This window comes from Echiichthys vipera (genome assembly GCF_963691815.1).
Source record: "Echiichthys vipera genome assembly, chromosome: 22".
Taxonomy (NCBI): domain Eukaryota; kingdom Metazoa; phylum Chordata; class Actinopteri; order Perciformes; family Trachinidae; genus Echiichthys; species Echiichthys vipera.
Genome location: NC_139847.1, coordinates 8151779 through 8171107, shown reverse-complemented (window position 1 = coordinate 8171107; position 19329 = coordinate 8151779). Strand labels below are relative to the sequence as shown.

The 19329-nt window shown below is 41.7% G+C and overlaps 1 protein-coding gene across 2 annotated transcripts in view; it reads right to left on the bottom strand.

Annotated features, from left to right (window-relative positions):
- Positions 1-607: 607 nt before the first annotated feature.
- Positions 608-19329, bottom strand: part of stim2b (stromal interaction molecule 2b) — a 48505-nt gene continuing 29783 nt past the window's right edge. The window contains exons 3-12 of one of the 2 annotated variants that reach the window (XM_083936796.1): positions 11425-11536; positions 8715-8826; positions 7212-7327; positions 6902-7079; positions 6636-6813; positions 6057-6218; positions 5077-5177; positions 4309-4547; positions 3974-4217; positions 608-2919 (exon numbers count right to left, since the gene is read on the bottom strand). In XM_083936796.1, the coding sequence (XP_083792922.1) occupies positions 2301-2919; positions 3974-4217; positions 4309-4547; positions 5077-5177; positions 6057-6218; positions 6636-6813; positions 6902-7079; positions 7212-7327; positions 8715-8826; positions 11425-11536 (2061 nt within the window). In that variant the 3' untranslated portion in view covers positions 608-2300. The remainder of the gene's footprint in view (positions 2920-3973; positions 4218-4308; positions 4548-5076; positions 5178-6056; positions 6219-6635; positions 6814-6901; positions 7080-7211; positions 7328-8714; positions 8827-11424; positions 11537-19329) is intronic. The other variant, XM_083936797.1, reaches the window with a different exon arrangement.

Here is a 19329-nt window from a genome sequence, read left to right as displayed (position 1 = left end):
AAAGACCAATCTGATTCAGAGCTGTCAAGTCTTCACAAACATCCACTGACACTGAAGGTTTCACTGCCAGGGTGTGGCTCATGTTTGGTTTCTCCTGATGCGCTGCTGACACCATGTGGCCACTGTAGCAACTGCACCCAAGAGGTGGGGGCCAACGATACTGGCCAGTGTAGAGGCTGTTGCTGTGTAAAATCGTGCCCAAACTACACATTTATCACCGGCAGACGTCCCCGCTCCCCTCCTAGCGTGCTGAGTTCTATCACGTTCACTTTATATTGATAAAGCAATCATGCATGCTTTTCTTCTATGTATCACAGCGTCCCAACTCTCAAGACAAATGGGGTGTCAGAATGATATTCTCCCCACACTTCTGCTGTGTGCAGGGGTGTCTACAGGGAGCAAGTCGTGTCAAGTTTAGCGATGCAGATGCATTTGCTCAGAGCTCATGACGCAGAGCAGTCAGAAATTAAATAGACCTAATATCGTCTTAAATATGCTTCATTCCAAACATAGAAAAGCGTAAACAACTTGGACTCTGAAACATCTCCAATGCCTCCATATTTTTTTTTATTAATTCTTCTACAGTATACAAATAATCACACACAAAATGTTCTCAAAAAAACCCTAATGTCTCGTAAACATTCATATCGTGTTGCAGTTCTGTCTTCTAGTTCCTTCATTGTGTGCTCTGTTGCCACAACCTTTTAAATATATATATATATGTTTTTCTTTAAAAACAGAGGCCACTGGATCCTCGTGTCGTCCTCGTCACCCAGACACACCTCGTAAGCGGCATCAACCCCCTGACAGTTCATGTGTTAAACTGCAGCAGTGACGGCCAGGTCCAGGATGAAGGGAAGAAGGCAGAAATCACAGTGTGAAGCAGGAGCTCTTGACATCAGTGCGCTCTGTGCGGGCCCAGAGGTGAGGAACGGGACCGTATTGCATGGGTCGACTTGGAGCTTAGTGTGGTGAGGGGCAGATGTTGGTGTACCAATCGGACCTGGATCAAATAGTTCCTTTATATAACAGATCCTTATTGTTTATCTTTAAAAGAAAAAAAAAAAAGAGAAAGAGATGGTCAGGCTACATCGTCACAGCACAGACACTTCCTTGCACTCGTGTTTTCTTTAAATGTGACGCGTACATGGCACCCCAACCCCAAAAAGAATCCTTTGCACAGTCAGTTTGACCAAAAAATCTGGCAGTGACATCAAATTTCACGCGGGGACACGGTATTTAAGACTAAGAATGGAAATGGTATGTCGGTATGGCTACAGGACACAGTTAATCAAGTATTAAGGGACGGCTAGATTACAGGGAAAATGACTGGTGCGGGTTAAATCTGCATATTGAATAAACTTTCTTCAGTAAAGATCAGTTCATACAGTAGGAACCCCCACCAATAGAAATCTATTTAAAAACATCTATAAGAACATAATGTCAAAACAAAGTATATATATATATATTTATATATATTGAGACATCCATAAGTAGTGGCATTGAAGATGCATCAGATGATTTTGGCTCTAGCATTATGTGCTGCACCTCCACTGCCGCTGCCCATGTTTCTCTCATCTCTATATCTTTATTCAATATGTACTCCGCACGCAGCGGCTCTTTCCCAAAACACCAGGAAAGCAGTAGTGCAACAATCTTTGAGCAGGACTTTTTCTTTCTTTCAAAAAAGGAAATGAATCAAGTATGCAAGTTTAGTTTAGACTCAAACACTTCGGAAGATGCAATCCATAATTTGAATAGGGAGGAGAGGTTAGGACACTGGAAAGGAACTGGAAATTACGTTTTTAGGAGATCTTACGACATGTTCTCGCGTGTGATGCTGTAGCTACTGAAAGTGCGATTTAAATACTCTCAGTAGGAACAGCACGCATCATTCTGGACTAACAACACACACTTATGGACTGCACCTTTAGACCCTTACACATTTTTTTTTTGGTTCAAACCAAAAGTGAATAGACAGTGAACAGGTCATGTGTTCTGGCTGTCTGGATGACAACTAGCAGGATCTGTGACCTTTCATTGACTTTTCCTTGACCTTTGCAGGTTTCCCTGTGAGGCTATGAGTGAACTAAATAAAAAGGCATTATTGTAAAATAAGGCTACCAGTCTGAGGCGTTTAAGGCACCCAGCCTGAGCTACATTCCGTCTTTGACGACAAGAGACGAGAGAAAATGAAATGTTTTAGCTTAAAATGATGTCTTTTTTTTTTTAGTATAAGGGCTAAAACGACTCTAAATATTTATTTCTCGCTCTCAAACACTACATTACTCCGCAAGTTTTTATTTTTTCTTCTTAAATAAGCTTTTTATTTTAGAGGAGGAGCGCTTGATTTTCTCTCCATTGTCGCTGGAGTCCTGGGAGGAGGTGCTCTGGAGCTTGTAATCCCTTCCCACGCTCCGGCCCTCCGAGTCCAGGGAGGTAAGTGACGGGTAACGCCCTACGTTGGGCAGCATGTTGGCCGGAAGCTGGCCGAAGCTGTAGGACTTCTCCAGCAAGCCGTTGTACATGCCCTTGCCTGTCGGAGAGGTGGCGCTCCCCTGTGAGAAGGTTAAACTTTGGGACTCGGGTATGATGCGGGTGAGGTCGGGCGAGCCTCTGTGTGCAAACGGGTGGTGCTCCAAAGCCGGGGAAGGCGAGGTGGAGGGCGGGCCCGAGGGGGTGGTGGCCGGAGTGGGAGGCAGCAGAGGAGGTGTGGAGTCCCTGAGACTGCTGCTGGTGTGGGTGGTGGCGGGGGTGGACGCAGGAAGCTCTTGACTCTGGCTGAACAGCAGCAGCTCCTCGCGGGAGATCTTGCGGTACGGGGTGTCTGAGCCCGCTGTGCAGGGGTTGTGCAGCTGCTTACGGCCCATGGAGGAGTTGAGGGAGTCCGTGTCGGCGCAGCACTCCTGAACCGGTTCCCTGAGAGAGGAGAGCAGATGCACCACGGTCACAACTTCCTTTCTGTTACCTGAAAGTGTAGCTCCATTATAAAGGGGATTTTTACATCTTACCAAAATCCTACAAAATAATCAAATGAAATGTTTTTTGTTAATGTGATTAATGAACATATTTAAGGGACTTTGTACAACTTTTCTTGGAGAAGCACCTTGTACATTTTGGTGTGATTTAGGAAGACTTTTATACAACCTCTTTCCGAGACTACAGATGTAAAATAGCCTCTTGGTGTTTTTATACCATGTGAATTTATTATTTGCACTGTCCTCTTTCAAGTAAACTAAACTGATCGATTAATATGTTGATTACTTCCTCCTGAGTAGCCTGGCCAAGTTCAACCTACGATTGAATTGGTCTGGGAAGGCTGCTGTCATTTTCTTTTGCACAAGAGGCGGGCATAGTTCACAGGGCTGCACTTAATTGGACAGTCCTTCAACCAATCTGACCAACGATCCGGATGACGTACTCTATTCGTTTTGTCACCAGCGGGGGTAATTGGTAGATTAAACTTTTACCGAAAGCAGTCAGCAGTAAAGCAAATACATCCTTTCTTCAATTAACTTAATAGTTAACAACTACTCAATTAATCGACTAATCCTTGTGGCGTACTGGGGATATAATGGTGTCAATTTCAGAGGAATGCAAAACTATAAGTCCTCAAAGTTACAGTTTAGGTTGTTTTTTGTTTTGTTGAAGGTTCTTTCATTGGTTACTGGCTATCACTATTTGTCATGCATTTAACATGAATATGACTTTACTGACACATTAGTAAGGCAAATTAAGGTCAAAGCTCAAGAATTAAAGTGGACAGAAGATCCACTTAATTCCTGCATGAGCAAGATCATGCTTAATCTTGCTAATTAATCATGTCAGACATTTACCAATTAAGCTGTATCATGTGCCGGCTCCAGTAGAGGTAATCCATGCTTCCTCACACATACTAGATTTACCCAGTAACAAAATGGCACCGTTTAAACCTCAAGCTGAAAGCATCAGTGTGAATGTCTGAATAGAACACCTGTGAGTCCAAACTGTAAAACCATTCCGCGGTGTTCCGGCCACCGCTACATACCCCCTCCTATCCGAGCTGAACATGATATGTTCGTCGTCTGCCTCGTGGCGATAGGAGAGGGACGAGCTGGCCATGGACAGCAGGTCGGGGTCTGGGGACATCAGCGAGGACTGCGGGGAGCTCAGCAGGCTCCGACGGGAACGACACAGACTGCTGCTGCGGTTCAGCGAGGGCCGGATCAACGTGGCCGCTGGGGAAACACAGGAGGAGGAGGAAATGGTGATGTAATAATCTATTTCATTACATTTTGTGTGGGTTCATTAATGTCGCACAATCCTCACTTGTGAACTGCGGAATGATGGGAGGCGTGTCCTCGTCCAGGTCATCCACTCCTCCTGCGATGGGGTAGGGAGGCACCGAGACTCGCGGCATGACCACCCAGCTGTGGTCTGAGTAGAGGCTCGCCGTCAGGCTCGGCAGCCCTGAGTTATTGACTACAGGGAAGTTGCAAATCTTCTCAATCTGCTGCCAGCGGTGCAGCCGCTCCCTCAGGCACGCCGTTACCTCTGATAGGGCTTTCCTAAAAAAAACAAAAACATTTGTGTGAGGAGGGAGCAAACATTAAAGTGATCAAGTTTCTGATAATGATTCAGATTTTGTTTCAGGATTGAAACAGTTTTGGTACACAAGGCAGCTGGTTATATTATGATAATGGACTTGTGCCTATTAAAGCGGTCATGTGGAAGATTTGACTTTGTTCTCTCTTTTATGTGATTTCTTTCTTTTTGGCTTTTAAACACAAATTAATTCTTTATCTCAACAGCAAAGGGTGGACTACAAAAGATTTCTGAAAATAAGAAATATTTCTGGAATAAGTGGAACAGCATTATGTGGTTACATGTGTGCAAGAGCTTGACCTCTAGCTCCTGTTAGAGAGTGAGACTGTGTGTGTGTGTGTGTGTGTGTGTGTGTGTGTGTGTGTGTGTGTGTGTGTGTGTGTGTGTGTGTGTGTGTGTGTGTGTGTGTGTGTGTGTGTGTGTGTGTGTGTGTGTGTGTGTGTGTGTGTGTGTGTGTGTGTGTGTGTGTGTGTGTGTGCACAAGTTTCTTACTTTGCTTCTAGTATCTTGTGGTCCACCTCATCCAGTGATGAACTGTGGGCTACATGAAGGGTTCCAAACACAGAACCCCTTTTCTTCTTTATTTTCTCTGCCTAAGATGCACAAAACAACAACAACAGGTATTATTTTGACTGGAATTCTTCATTTCTATCAAGAGGTCAGATGTTATTCAATTATAAAAAGGCTTTTAAGGATTCCCAATACTAGTGTTTTTGCATCAAACAGAATTTACAGTTAGTTAAATGAAGTTTGGCCAGAAGAAAGTAACAAAAAGAATCATAATTTGGCCACATAGATAAATATATATGTATTATATTTTATCATCTGTTGAATTAAAAAATATATTAGAAATGAATGTCAAATCTTACTCAAATTTCTCTCTTTTCCCAGTTTTCACAGATATTATACAGAACAGCACGACAATATCAAGATAAAAAAGACACATTAAACTTCTCAAGACACATTTCTCCCTTTTAGGTGTTAAGCCAGAGGCATCAATGCCACTTCACTCTTCAGTTGACCAGCTAAAATAATACAGTAGGGATTCTTTACATTATACTACTACAAATACTGATGTGCTGCAGTGAGAGCACAGCACTTGATAGTAGCTACTTGTACTTTAGTTGCCGATATAAAGTAGGTAGTTCTGATTTTGACACCGTTTGATTTGTTGGCTCCTGCCAATCAGCACCCAGGACATTAAAGTCTCTTGTGGATATGTGTTTTAAAAGAAGAGTTGAACCCAAGGTAAGGTAATCTGTTACAATTTCACACTATTTAACTGAAATTTGCATAGTACCTGAAATCAATGCATTCACTCCACAATTCAAATATATGCATTTCAAATACGGTCAAATCTCTGCCTGTTGTCATCTCTTGTAAAACATGCTTTTCAACCTTACCTGCTTTATGAAAGAGCATCAGTGTTTACAATCCTATGGTAAAATCGATCAATCGATCAATGAGGTTACCTCGTCCTTGGCGACGCTCAGCTGAAACTCGGCGCTCTGCTTCTTGATGTTGTAGTATTGCACCTCCACCTCGTGTGTGAGCTGGAGCCACTTCTGCAGAGCTTCAGGCACCGACCGCTCCGAATGCATCTCCTTCTCTGCTCGCTTCAGGGCCTTTCGCACCTACGCAGGAGGGATGTGACACATCGGGGGGTCCGGGGGTTAAATTTGCCGTCAAATATTTAAAAACCTTCCCCATGAGACCATTGTTCGAGTGCTGTAAGTGAAGGTGAATTTCGAATGAACTGTGTTAAAAGGAGTCCAATCCCGGCTCGTCTGCGAGCAGAGAACTCATTACAGAGAGGCGCTCTAATAGACTAGTGCTGTATTTTTGATGTGATGGGAAGCGGGGAAATCTCTTGGTTATGTATTTTGTGGAATTTAACAAGAGGAATATGAATTAAGCTTTTCATTTCAAGGCGCAGTAATGAATACATTTGCATTCATATATGGCGAATATACTAGCCATTTGAGTAGAATATGTAAACAGTGCCTTTTAGAAAACAGAGTTATTCAAATGCACAGTGTGGGAAACCTTACCTGTACTAGCTCTTCCTCCGCATACTTGAGCCGACTGAGTTCACATTCAGCGCCCTCTCGCAGCTCTCGAAGCCTGTGAGCTTCTGTTTTGGCCCCGCTGATCTCATCCCTCATCTTCTGCTCCAGGTTCTGCTTCTCCACAGCCACCGTCCGATTCTCTTCCTGAGCCTTTTCAAGCCTGGGGGATGAGAGAGGAAAAAAAGCCTAAATCACCACACCCTATCTCATTATGTATGCGTACATCTGATGCATTTTCCCCTTCTTACCGGCCCTGTAGGTCTAAGAGGCTTTGCTCAGCATTTTGCAGGCTCTCCAGATCCTTCATCATTTTGGAGATGTGCACCTTGCTGGACTTGTTCTGCACGTAGGCAAACCAGCAGCCTCCGACACCAATCACTATGGAAACCATCAGGACAAAGTCTTTCATCCAGTTATGTTGTGGACCTGCAGAAGGAGGGAGGAACGGGGGAAGATGGGTGGCTTTTTATCATTTATCATTTTAATTGTTGTGGCTGCAAAACTGAGAGTTTACAAGTTTAATAGCTGATATGTTTTGAATTTAGAATACAAACTTACGGAGAGGAGGGCCAAAAAGCACTGCATCTAGTGCCTTTAGGTTGAGTTTTTGTTTATGCCGCTGGTCTAATATCTTCAGCTGCATCGACATAAACGACGGTTCATTCGCCGCTATTCTGAAATATGAGGAAAAAGAAAAATCTGCATTGAATATTGAGTGCATTTCTAAACAGTCAGATTCCAACTATTTCAGTGTCCAGTATGCATTATAAGAAGTAAGAATTTGTCTGTGTTTTGGACTCCTTAACGTAACTCCTTAAACTGGGCGCATATCAACGCCATCTACTGAGGGTAATACACTGACTATTGGTAGTATCTCATACAACCACAATGCAAAAAATCTGAACCATCCCTTTAAGGGTTCCATACTTGACAAAACCTTACAGGGGCGATCTATCAGTATACCAATGTATACGCATTTTATAGTCAATCACTATTGCTGTTTTAGGGGAGTATTTACAAAGATTACAGATGTGAAGGAGTCTCTAAACAAGACGAGTGATCGGATTTTTAGAAGGTGCAGCTGATGCCAAGTTGTCCTGACACATGGCACATGTCTTAAAAGCAGTAGAGCGCAAAAGGAAAACTTAACCTGGAATAGCAAAAGAAAAAAAGACACTTGAAGAGTGTTCATCTAAGCATATATGTGTGTGTGTGTGTGTGTGTGTGTGTGAAAATATAATTAAGCTGTCAGCTCAATAAAAGAGATCAGCGACTGTCATGAAAAATAAATTCTTTCCTGCTGTCACAAGTGTTTTCATTGTCTCAATTCATAAACCTTCCATCACCACCATCTTAAAGGCTCAGACAACATGGCAGCCTTTGGAAACCGTACCCTCTTGCAGTGACATCACTTCATGAGTCAGCGCCCATCAGCCCTTGTGGCGTAACATGAAACCCCTCAATAACCTCGCTGCCCACCCCTCTGTCTACTCATGCCGTTCATGCAGCGAGCCACATTCCACTAGTGTCTAAGTAACGTCTGAGTTTCTTCTGGGATGCCGGCACTGAGATCAGGATTTAATAGGAATTTGTTGATATGTTCGGCATGCTTTTAAAAATACTGAACTATGACATTACCACACAGCAGGAAAAGAAAAGTCAACTCTGCACTTAAGATCGTGTGACGATCAAGTGATCTGGCCTTGAAGAAAAAAGAAAAAAGTCTAATCTAATACAACAATAGAGGAGCAGGTCTTTTTTCTCCCCGTGTTGCCTTTCATGACCAGCAGTGGGCAGCATTCAACAGAGTAATGAAAACCAAAAGGTGCCTTTGGGTATTGCAATAAAGACCATAATAGTATTGCTATTCATAAACACACTTCACTGCTCACCAACGGAGCAGCAAAACATCTTAATTGGAGGCAAAGAAATGACACAAAGCACTCACAACATCTGCCATGACAGTGCAGAGCCACAATAATGAATCTTCATCTCATCATCGACACAACTTAAGGGGATGTGGAGGGGTGTCAGAGAGAGAGAGAGGTAAGAGGTACGAACCGAGGTAAAGTGTTCCCTGCGACCCGGAAGTCCCGGAAGTGCCTCTCATACTGGGGCAGCTCCACCGACTCCTTCAGCCACTGCACCGTGTCCTCCACGGTCCAGTTGTGGACTGAATGAGGAGAGAGAAGAGGGAAAAGATTAACGTTATTACTTTACTGTTCAGCCCTTTGCAACTCACAAAGCAACAGACAGTTAAGAACAAAGAGTGAAGGAAGACATAATAAGGTCCCTGTGACTGGTCTTTTTACATATTCTATCATTAGGTTGTCACAGCTTAAGCAGAATGTTACTGTTGTATCTGGTTGAGATGAGGCTAGTTTTTAGGTAGTTTTATCCGGTGGTTCCCCTCAAAAGGGTCACAAAGATGTGTATTTGATATTAGTTCTCGTCGGCTTTTCGTCAATCTTTGCTTTTATGAAATATTGTCATTTTTACCTCTGAACAAGTCAAACTATCAGAGGCATTTAAAGGGAACTCACTCCTTTGTGGAACCCCTTACAAACACATGGACCTCTGGTTTGACCTATAACAATGCTTTTCAATTTTACATGCTTATTTGATGCTTCTTGGTGTAAAATATTAATCTAAAAGTAACTTAAGGTATCAAACATGGAGTGTTTTTTTTTTTTATAAAATAAGAACAAAATAAACGTCAAAAACAACACCAACCAGCAACAATGACAACAATATTATTAAATTACCTGAGGTATTGTAAGACATGACAATCCTGATAGGCCATTTCATATCTTGATAATGGTATTAAACTCATAATATAGCATGCTTTCTGGTAAAGCTTGCAATATATATATTAAATAACGACATGGGAAAGCATATTTTTATACACATGTGTGATTGAAAGAAAGAACTGAAGGACTGTAGGGGGAGGGGGGGGGGTCTGTGGAAAGGTAGTGAAAATATTCTAAAAATAACATACACTTTAACTGATTTTGATGGATTTCTTTAGATGGACCTTTTTTGAGGTAGCTAAAATATATTTAGCTGCAGCAATACACTGCTTATCTTCTGTGTCTGGACTGGGGGCATTTCTTCCCCCGTCGACTGTTGTTAACACACTGACTACTGGATATTTACTTCATACAACCCACTTCAAAACAGCCGAACTGTCCTTTGTTTCTTCCTTCATTAGGAACGGCTGCAAAACCTGATCTAAAAAATGCATATTGTATATAATTTACTATGAAAAACTTCTAATGTTTATAAAACAGCAGCGCATGCATTTATTTCAAATTCTTTTCCAAAAACAACTTCACTCCACACATATTTTCAGAGTGATAAACACACACTGGCACGCAAAGGTTAAGAATGACATACTGGTGTGTGTGTGTGTGAGTGTGTGTGCGTGTGTGTGTGTGTGGGGGGGGGGTGTTTAAAGATAAACCACAGAAGTGTTAAAACAAAGAAGAAGAGGACTTTGGGTCAAATGTTTTCCCCCATCTTTGATTCAAATTAAAGAGGAAGAAGGTGTAGCAGCAGAGAGTGGAAGAGACAACTTTGGAAAGGTGTATTTGTAAAAATATGATCAAATATTTCAACTGCATTGTGCCATTTCCTGGGAAACTGTGTGTGATCAAAATGCCCATAAGCTGCGAAATAATTTATATATTAAACTACTCAGAATTGCAGGTGTTCCTTAAATAAATAAGGCCTAAAAAGTCAGTGTCTGCTTACTTGTACTTTTATATCACTAGATAATTTATGACACACTTTATTATGGGTAAAATGCCCTTGAGTGTACATTGTTGTTCACATGCCCTTGAAGCCCTTGAAGCAGGAGATGCAGACAAGGATTCTGCCAAAACAGAACATCAAGGGGATGACTCGCCTGCTGATTATTTATAGGAAAGCACACATTTGGACAAAGAGAAAACTGAGAGTGCTGCCGTGAATAACCCATCCTCCTCACAACCTCACGTTTGTTCTTCTTTATATTAGTTTTGTCATGCTGTAAGCACTGTAAATAAAGTCATTTGTCACTACGATGACACCAAGTGCATGTTTTGTTTGTCAGTAGAGATGCTCTGAGACAATTTCTTTCCTCCCAAATAACGATTCTGTCACCTGAATTTGCATATCGAGTACGGATCCAACACCAGTGCATCAAATTATTAGATCATTTTTTACTATTTTACTTTTTTTTATTTCCATTTATTAAAATGTTTATTCATTTTTTAATTAATATTTTTTTCTCAGTGTTCTGGTGAAGGTTTCCAGTTTAAAATACTGCTTATTTGGCGATATTTCGCTAACATTAGCTTGGAATAAAGTTGCGCTCTCCGCTAGCAGACCAAACCAGAAATCAATTCTTGTTCTCCGCTCTAAAAAAAGTAGTGGCCAGTGGCAGCACGGTGCTTCCTGCTGTGTAGGCAACTATTTAAGAGCAGGGACACAGAATACATTTCTGTTTTATGCAAATACTATACAGATTTTTCAGAGGTATTTCTGATATTGGTATCGGTTTAATACAACTCTTTTACCTTTTATCCCCATTGAAGCAACAGTCCCGAGTATTTTATTGTGAGCTCATATCACCTGTGTTTCTCTCTTTACGAGTGGAAAAATAAAAGTCTCCTGCTCTGTATCAACACACGGTGATTTTTTCCTCCTTAGTTACAACAACTTAATATTGGACAGTTAATATGGAGGTATTTGTGTTAGTGACATTGCGGCGGAGACTCTCTTGCTTTACCTTCAGAGGTCTTCCAGCCCTTCCACAGCTCCTCCACAGTGATGTGCTGGTCTTCGCGGTGCAGGTTGCTGTGTTTGTTGGTTTGCTGCTGCTTCATGTCTTCTATTATAAACTAGGAAATAAAGAGAGAAAGAACTGAGTTTCCCAGGCTTTTCAGAAACATCACAAAACATTTAGTGTGTAGAGTGTTTTGGGGTTTTTTTTACGAAAGAACTGTATGTCCATGTGTGGTTTTGACAGAGAGTTGGCTTTGCCTTAAAGTCTGGCTTTGGATCTCTCACACACACACACTTTCTTTTTGCTCTCCTTTCTTCCTTTTAGGGACTTTGAAAAGAGAAAGAAACCCATGGCAGAGGCACAACTTCCACCTGTGTGCGTGTGTGCATGTGTGCATGTGTGCGTGTGTGTGTGTGTGTGTGTGTGTGTGTGTGTGTGTTTTCAGTTTCCGGCTGCCCTCCTTTGGTAGCTCAGGACTAAATGCCCCTGCAGGGAAAGCCATAGCAAATAAAGGAATTGCCAGAACAGCAGCCGCATCACAACAAGGGGGGAAAAAGTTGTGTTAGTGTGTTAGTATTTGTGTGTGTGTGTGTGTGTGTGTGTGTGTGTGTGTGTGTGTGTGTGTGTGTGTGTGTGTGTGTGTGTGTGTGTGTGTGGGTGTGTGTGTGTGTGTGTGTGGCCTTGGCATACACTAAAAACTCAACACCTCCTGTCTAATCCCTTATTCATACCCCCTACCTGAGAGATGGACCTTAGGTGAAGGTTTAACGGCTTTAAGCTCTTGAAGTACTGCGTAGTGTGTCAGTAAGAGCTGATATGATCTGATGTGTTTCTGGGATTAAAAAACATTAATTTAATGTAAAGTTAGCTAGTTAATCAAGAACCAGGCAGACTCTATTTATTCTGTAACCGGTTAGATAGGTTTAGGGCTAATGATATATCTTATTTAATTTATGACAGGATGCTGTTTTTGAAATAGGTCACTATGACTAAAAGGATGAGAGTCTACTTTAACACACATGTATTACATGTTCATATTCATATTACTTACTTTTCATTGCAGAAGCAGTCCATGAAGGTTTAGGCCTAGCATGCGCTAAGTACGGCACTGAAGCCAGAATTAGTTTAAAGACCAGGAACAATGAGAAAAAGCTATGCACCCTGTAAGTTGTTTTTTTACGGATTTTACAAAGAAGACATTAAATTCAATTAGTGAGGTTAAGAGGGGATGCAAGGCATATCTTTTATTTACTTAGAAGTGAGCTAGGCTAGCTGTGTTATCCTGCTTCCTGTCCTTTCTATGTGTGTATTTGTGTGTCAGGGAGCTGGAGCCAGGAAGCATCAGCCTGAGTGGCATCTGTCTTTTCATCTGAATGTCACCAAGAAAAATGTCACAACTAGTCCTTAAAATTACATCCTTTAAATAAAAAAAAACAGGATATTACTACTATAACAAGTTACTGAACCAACGAAAGTCGTATAAAATGTCTTAACTTAAAGTGAAATACAAACTACTAACGGAGAAATCCAGGACAGAGGCTAACAGCCAAATGCGGCTAACAGTGATTAGCTCGGGCAGCAAGTTCAAGGCAAAGTTGATCGGCCTCTCAATGTCCAGATTCAAAACAAATAAGCCACTGGTTTATCAGAGCACGATCATCGTACCGCATTGGCAGCCTATGAAAAGTGTCTCGGCGCTGCAGGGAAAGCTGTGTGGGACTTTTCCAAAAACCTTTTACCAACTATTATTAAATTATATTTCACCAAACTGCCTCAAACCACAAACTTGACGTGTTTCGCTGGAATAAAGCATCAGTGGGCTCCTTCCTTTTGGATTGACTTTGGTAATTGACTTGAATGGACTTCACTACGAGAGGAGCTGGTACCTGGGCCAGTAGGTAAGTCTTTTAAACACACTTTTAATAAACACGCCTACGTTGCTGGCGCTTCTGTTAATGTGTTAGGAATCTTCTCATGCTGCTGCAGAGGTTTGGTGTAATTTTGAGCAGCATTAGTGGTTAAAAAAACGTTTTAATTTCCCCGTTAGAAAAAAAATGTTTCTATGGCTTATTTGATGAGTGTATTTGCCTAAAAAGAGCCTGGGATGTTTTACAGGAATTTCACTTTACTGTGTTTGAATTCAATAAACCTACCAAAAGCTTTGTTTATTTCATGGAATACCATGCTGAAGTCACTGGCATCAATCAAATATAAATATATTACGTGTATAAGGTAAGCTAGCAGGAAACAAAAAGGTCTACAGCTGCTGTAGGTGATGTTAATTGTTGCTAAGGGACGCAAAAAAAGAAGCCTAGCTGGTAGAATCACTAGCAAAGCGTTAATTCAGTTTTAAGTTCCTGAGTTTTCAGCCCAAGCGTGATCAGTGGAGAGGCGAATGTGCTGTATGTAATGCTCAGAGACACAGAACTGAACATTGTCACTGCAGCGGAGGGTGTTTTGACATTTCACATCATTGTGGATCACAATAGTTACAGATCAATGATTTTCACATCTGACTTGATAGATCAGCGAGCCCAGATTCCAACACAGCTTGAAAAATGTCATGTGCCAGCGCTAAGGCAGACGTCGTCATCAATGCTTGACTAGACCAAACCCCTGTCAAACAGTCCTAAAAGCATTTGAAGACAAATCTTGGGACAATTCCATTTATCATGACACAGACAAACACGTTATTTTCAAAAATCCACCAGTTCTTTCACACGTCTGTACTGTACTGTGTGCACACAGAGTCTGAAGGAGTGCTGTGCGTTTGACATTGAATACATAATGGCAGTCCGTTGTTGAGAGGCAACAAATGTTTCATGCACTGAATGTCCCTGAAAAAAATCTCCCTCTGAGCGAGAAATGATTTGAAAATGTCCTGCGAGATTCACTTTTGACACATGCACTGACATGTACTTATTTTTCTTTAAATCACACGTTCCAGAGATGGGAAGATAATGGTACTTGATAGATGATACTTAAGTTGTCCGAATGTAGAAATCTGTAGAAAAGAATTGTGCATCCAATGCTCTGTGGATAACCTCTGGCGTCTCCTACATCCAAAAAGGTATAACTGGAAATCGTAAAGGGTGATAATCTACGTCAGGGGTCTGCAACCCGCGGCTCTTGGGCCCCAAGCGGCTCATCGGCCCCTTTTCAGTGGCTCCCTGTAGCTTTGCCAAAAAATGATATAAACAATGAGTAAATAACGTGTTTCTTTTGCACAGTGGACAAGGGAAATATTTGATCTGGGAGTTGAAAAAATATTAGGTGAAACTAAGATATGCGTCACATAATTTGCTTGCTGTATGCTCGATATGTGGTGAGAAATTAGCTGACAACCACCCTTTTAGGACAGATAACAATGCCAGGTAACAGTAACTACATATAAACCTTTATAAGCTGTGACATCAAATATGTTTTGCGGCTCCAGACAAATTTTATCCGGTGGAAGATTGGGCAAAATGGCTCTTTTGATAGTAAAGGTTGCAGAGCCCTGATCTACGTGCTAATTGAGTGTCAGTATAATTCATGCCATGATGTGTCCGTGTCTTCTTTCATTTTGCTGAATCTGAATCTCCAGCCTGTGGCATAATAAAGGTGTGCCAACTGGTGATATGAAGTGCTTTTATCAGCAGTCCATTTCAACCTTCACACACACCTGGTGTGTGACAAAGGATATTGAATATACAGTGGGGATTAAAATTAAAGAGTATTAATACTTGAAATATTGTTATTTTTTTATTGTTCAGAATTTGATAGAATATCTGCTGTGGCTGTACCACTGCTGTCTTAGCATGTTTTTGATCTCGGTCCATTCTTCCTCTCTTCTACAGTTCAGTAACTGTACTAGGTTTCTTAGGAATGACTTTGTTGCTAAGGATTTTCCGGAGATTAGTTTATTACAAGTTTAGAACTACAGTTTTTAGTTTTGCTGCTTAATAAGGGTCACTGCACGGAGTCGACAGTGACATTCATGCGAACAGATGAGCGGCATTTGGCTTCCCTTCGTAGCAGTAGTGCACTGACCAGAAAAATATAATATGATAGAGTAAACAATTTAAAAAGTAATGTAGCCTTCAGGAGTAGAGATGCTCCTATCCGATACCCGGATCGGATATTGGCTCAAATATTGACTAATAAGCTGGATCGCATATCGGATCTAGCATTCTGATCCAGTCATTTCTTTTTTATTAATATCAAACAAAGCAAGTTTATTAAGCCATTGTTTGTTGGGTTTCAGGCAGCTGCTATATTTTATATCACATTTTAAAATATTGTTTCCAGCGCACATGGAAGTGTTATTTACTTATTTTTGCTGCTAATGTACACTGTTGTGTTAATAAATAATATTAAGTACATTTATATCTGTGTTTATTTGTTACCTTTGTTTTAACAAGGCTAAACGTTTATTTCGAGCCTGATGCCTTCACTCACATGGTAAGGTCTACGCTTCATTCATTCAAATGTAGGATCGGATCGGAATCGGCCATCGTCCGACACACCCAGGTATAAGTATCAGAATGAATCGTGAAAAACTGTATCGATGCATCTCTGTTCAGGAGCTGGCAGAGGGGAGTTAAATGTCCTTGTCTGTCTCTGAAGCGGAGAAAATAATTAATTTGCGGACGGCTGGTGGATTATTTAAGGGTACATACAGATTTGGATGGCGTCAAAGCTGATCTGCGCATCGCTAGTAGATAGACAAAGCACTGCTTGACAATGCCAACACAATGATGTTCAGTAGGTACCATCTTTAGTTGGTGTTGCAGCATGCGTTCAAAGGTTTTTCAGGGTCCCCACACAGGTCTGAAAAGCTCTTTTACCACATCCGTAGTAGACAAAATACTCTGACAGGCCTGAAAACCTTGAACAGGGTTTTTTTTCTTAGCCTTCTTCTTACTCAATACAAATGCAAATTAGTTTTCTCACTGACGTAAAGCCGGGAACCAACTAAAGGAAACAAGTGTCTGCTGAGTCACAAGAGGGAGCACAGTGGGTGCAATACTAGCTCGGACAAAGGTCCTGCAAAGCCTTTAATGCTCACTGTACTTGACCGATGAGAAATGAAGTCCTGCTGGCAGAGATGCAAACTTCAAGGACATTTGCCAGAGCTCATGAACAACAATAGAAAAGTCCTGATGACTGAACGATTCTCTTTATTAGTCGATAAAACAAGCAGACAGCTTTGTGATGCTTTATGGAGTCATATAAAATATGTGGTGAGCCGCGCATATAAAGACGGGTCTTTGTGTGGGAGCCTTATAGCCTCTGTGGTTAAGAGTTGAGATAATGCGTTAACTGTGATAATTAGGAACATGGTGTGTAGCTCTGAAATGTCAAAGGAGAAGAAATTCCTGCAAGAAAAACTGGTAAAGAGGTCTTGGATTGTGTTTACACTTTGTGCGATAGAGACATAGTCTTGTAAACATGACGATGGGAGAGAGCCTAAGGACCAACAGTCAGGCCTGAAAAAGACAATCATACGTACACACGAGCGGGGTATGACACATGGTCGGACACACACAGCAGCAAACAGAGACCTATTTGTTCCTTTCAGATTCCAGATGGCGGGGAGCTGGCTGAGTTTGAGACCGTTCCCATGAGCCTCTGCTCTCTCCAACAGTCGAGTGTGAGACTCTATTCACCCCTGATATCTGCTGCATCAGTCCATCGCTCCACATCTACTCATCTAATCCACTGAACGTTATTACATCCATCATAGACCTGTGAGGATTTTTTTTAAAAGCACACCTTAACATTAATCATATTAATGTGAAACTGCAGGAAGACGGTTATTGGATTGATGAATTGCTAGCAACCGGGTGTAAATTGGGGAGAAAAAGTATGGTGTGCCTTGGATATGATTTATGAAACATGTGAACTGTTTGCAGCACTGGTTTAGCACACATGACAGCTCGGCAGGGTTAATTGTGTACTTTTCTTACTTTTCAGTTTTCAGAGAGTTTCTCAAATTCAAAGTGGGCGTCTTTAAATAACAATGTGCTCCATTTTGCACAACTTGTTTTGGACGCGTGGATCGGTCCGGGTTTTATCACGTTATCCTGTGTGTCTGTACTTTTCCACTTGAAGTAACTGAATTACTTACGTGCAGGTTTTGCTTTAATATTGAACTTGAAAACCTAGAAGAACTAGAGCAACCAGATCGCTTCTTATCTGTCCTGCTGAGTTAGATGAGAAGATTGATACCACTCTCATGTTTGTGTGTTAAATATGGAGCTAGAAACAGCAGGTGATTAGCTTATTCTAGCATTAAGATGGAAGTATGGAAGCTTAAATCACGTTAGCTTAAATCTTTCCAGAGTTCAGAAATCTGCCTGCCAGAACTTTAAAGCTAAAGTTGGCTTGAACTCATTTGTTTAGTCCGTACACAAACAGAAATGTAAAGTTGACAAGGTGCGATTTAATGGGAAGTTCTGTTTCTGCAACCATTTAGTGGCGACCACTAGCACCCGGGCGCAGTGACTTCTGGCAACCTCAAAATGACATCAAGGAAGTCATTGTGCCACTGGTTGCTCATAAAAAGGAACTTCAATCAGACTAAATAAAAATGTTAATTACGGTCTGTGGGTTGTTATTTTTTCACTTTAGAGGAAGTCGGGCTTGCTGTTTCCCACTGCATCTACTCTTTATGCTAAGCTCATCACAACCCAAGCTCGACACACATTTGAGTGCTATCAATCCTCTCATCTTGGCAAACTCATTTCCCAAAAACAAATTTCTAGATATCAGCAGGTTCAAGAGAGCAACTTGGTTGAGCCCACCAGTTAATGCTCTCCGTTCAAAGCAGTAGGTCATAAATAAATGATCTCTCTTGAATGTTCCCTCTAGAACATTCCCAGACAAGTCAACAAACGCCTTCTCCAACCTCCTTTCTATAGATACAAGCTAGACGCTCCATGAGCCTCCTCGAGTTTCTTCTGTTCATTCATACCCGCTTGAACACAAGTCAGTCATACATACGGCACAATATGCTTGCACATGTAGAACTCACATGCTAGTGCTAGCCTAATTCTTCCACCATGTTGTTATGCGTGGCATGCCAAGAACTAATAAAGCACACACACACACACACACACACACACACACACACACACACACACACACACACACACACACACACACACACACACACACACACACACACACACACACACACACACACACACACACACACACACACACACACACACACACACACACACACACACACACACACACACACACACACACACACACACACACACACACACACACACACACACACACACCTCCTGCTGCTGCTGTGACGTAGGTCGAGTTCTTGCAATTTCAAAGTGATGCAACACGATCCAGCTTAACGTCTCCTTGGCAGACACTGCAGTACGCGGGCCCAGCACCCCAAGGAGAAGCAGGACGTACACCTGCCGTCCCCGGTGACTGTGCTCAGCAACAGTGGCCCCAGGGTGTCACTCTGAACCCCCGGCGACGCCCAGACTCAGGATTATGTTTAACAGGATTACAGCTGGATTAGATTCCTCATAAAATTCTTCCGCGGTAGTCAAGTTACAGATGCATTTGCAAGTAAAGAAAAGTGATAACATTGCCAAGTTTGTGGTTCGTATTTAATAAGGTTGATGTTGACAGGCAGGGGAGAAAGATTTTAGAGGTTTGATCCAAGACAAACTTCACTGGTAGGAAAATCTTTTCTGGGAGGCTTCTGTGCACAGATTATACATACACTTCATTTCACACAACTTTAACTATTATATAATCAGGAGAGCGCCACGTGCAACTAAAATCCACATTTTCCCCTCGTGATCCCATCTGATTTGGACAATTATCTATGCGCTTAATTAAAGAGCTATTTGTGTTCGGCCACAACGTTTTTGTTTAACATCCCGA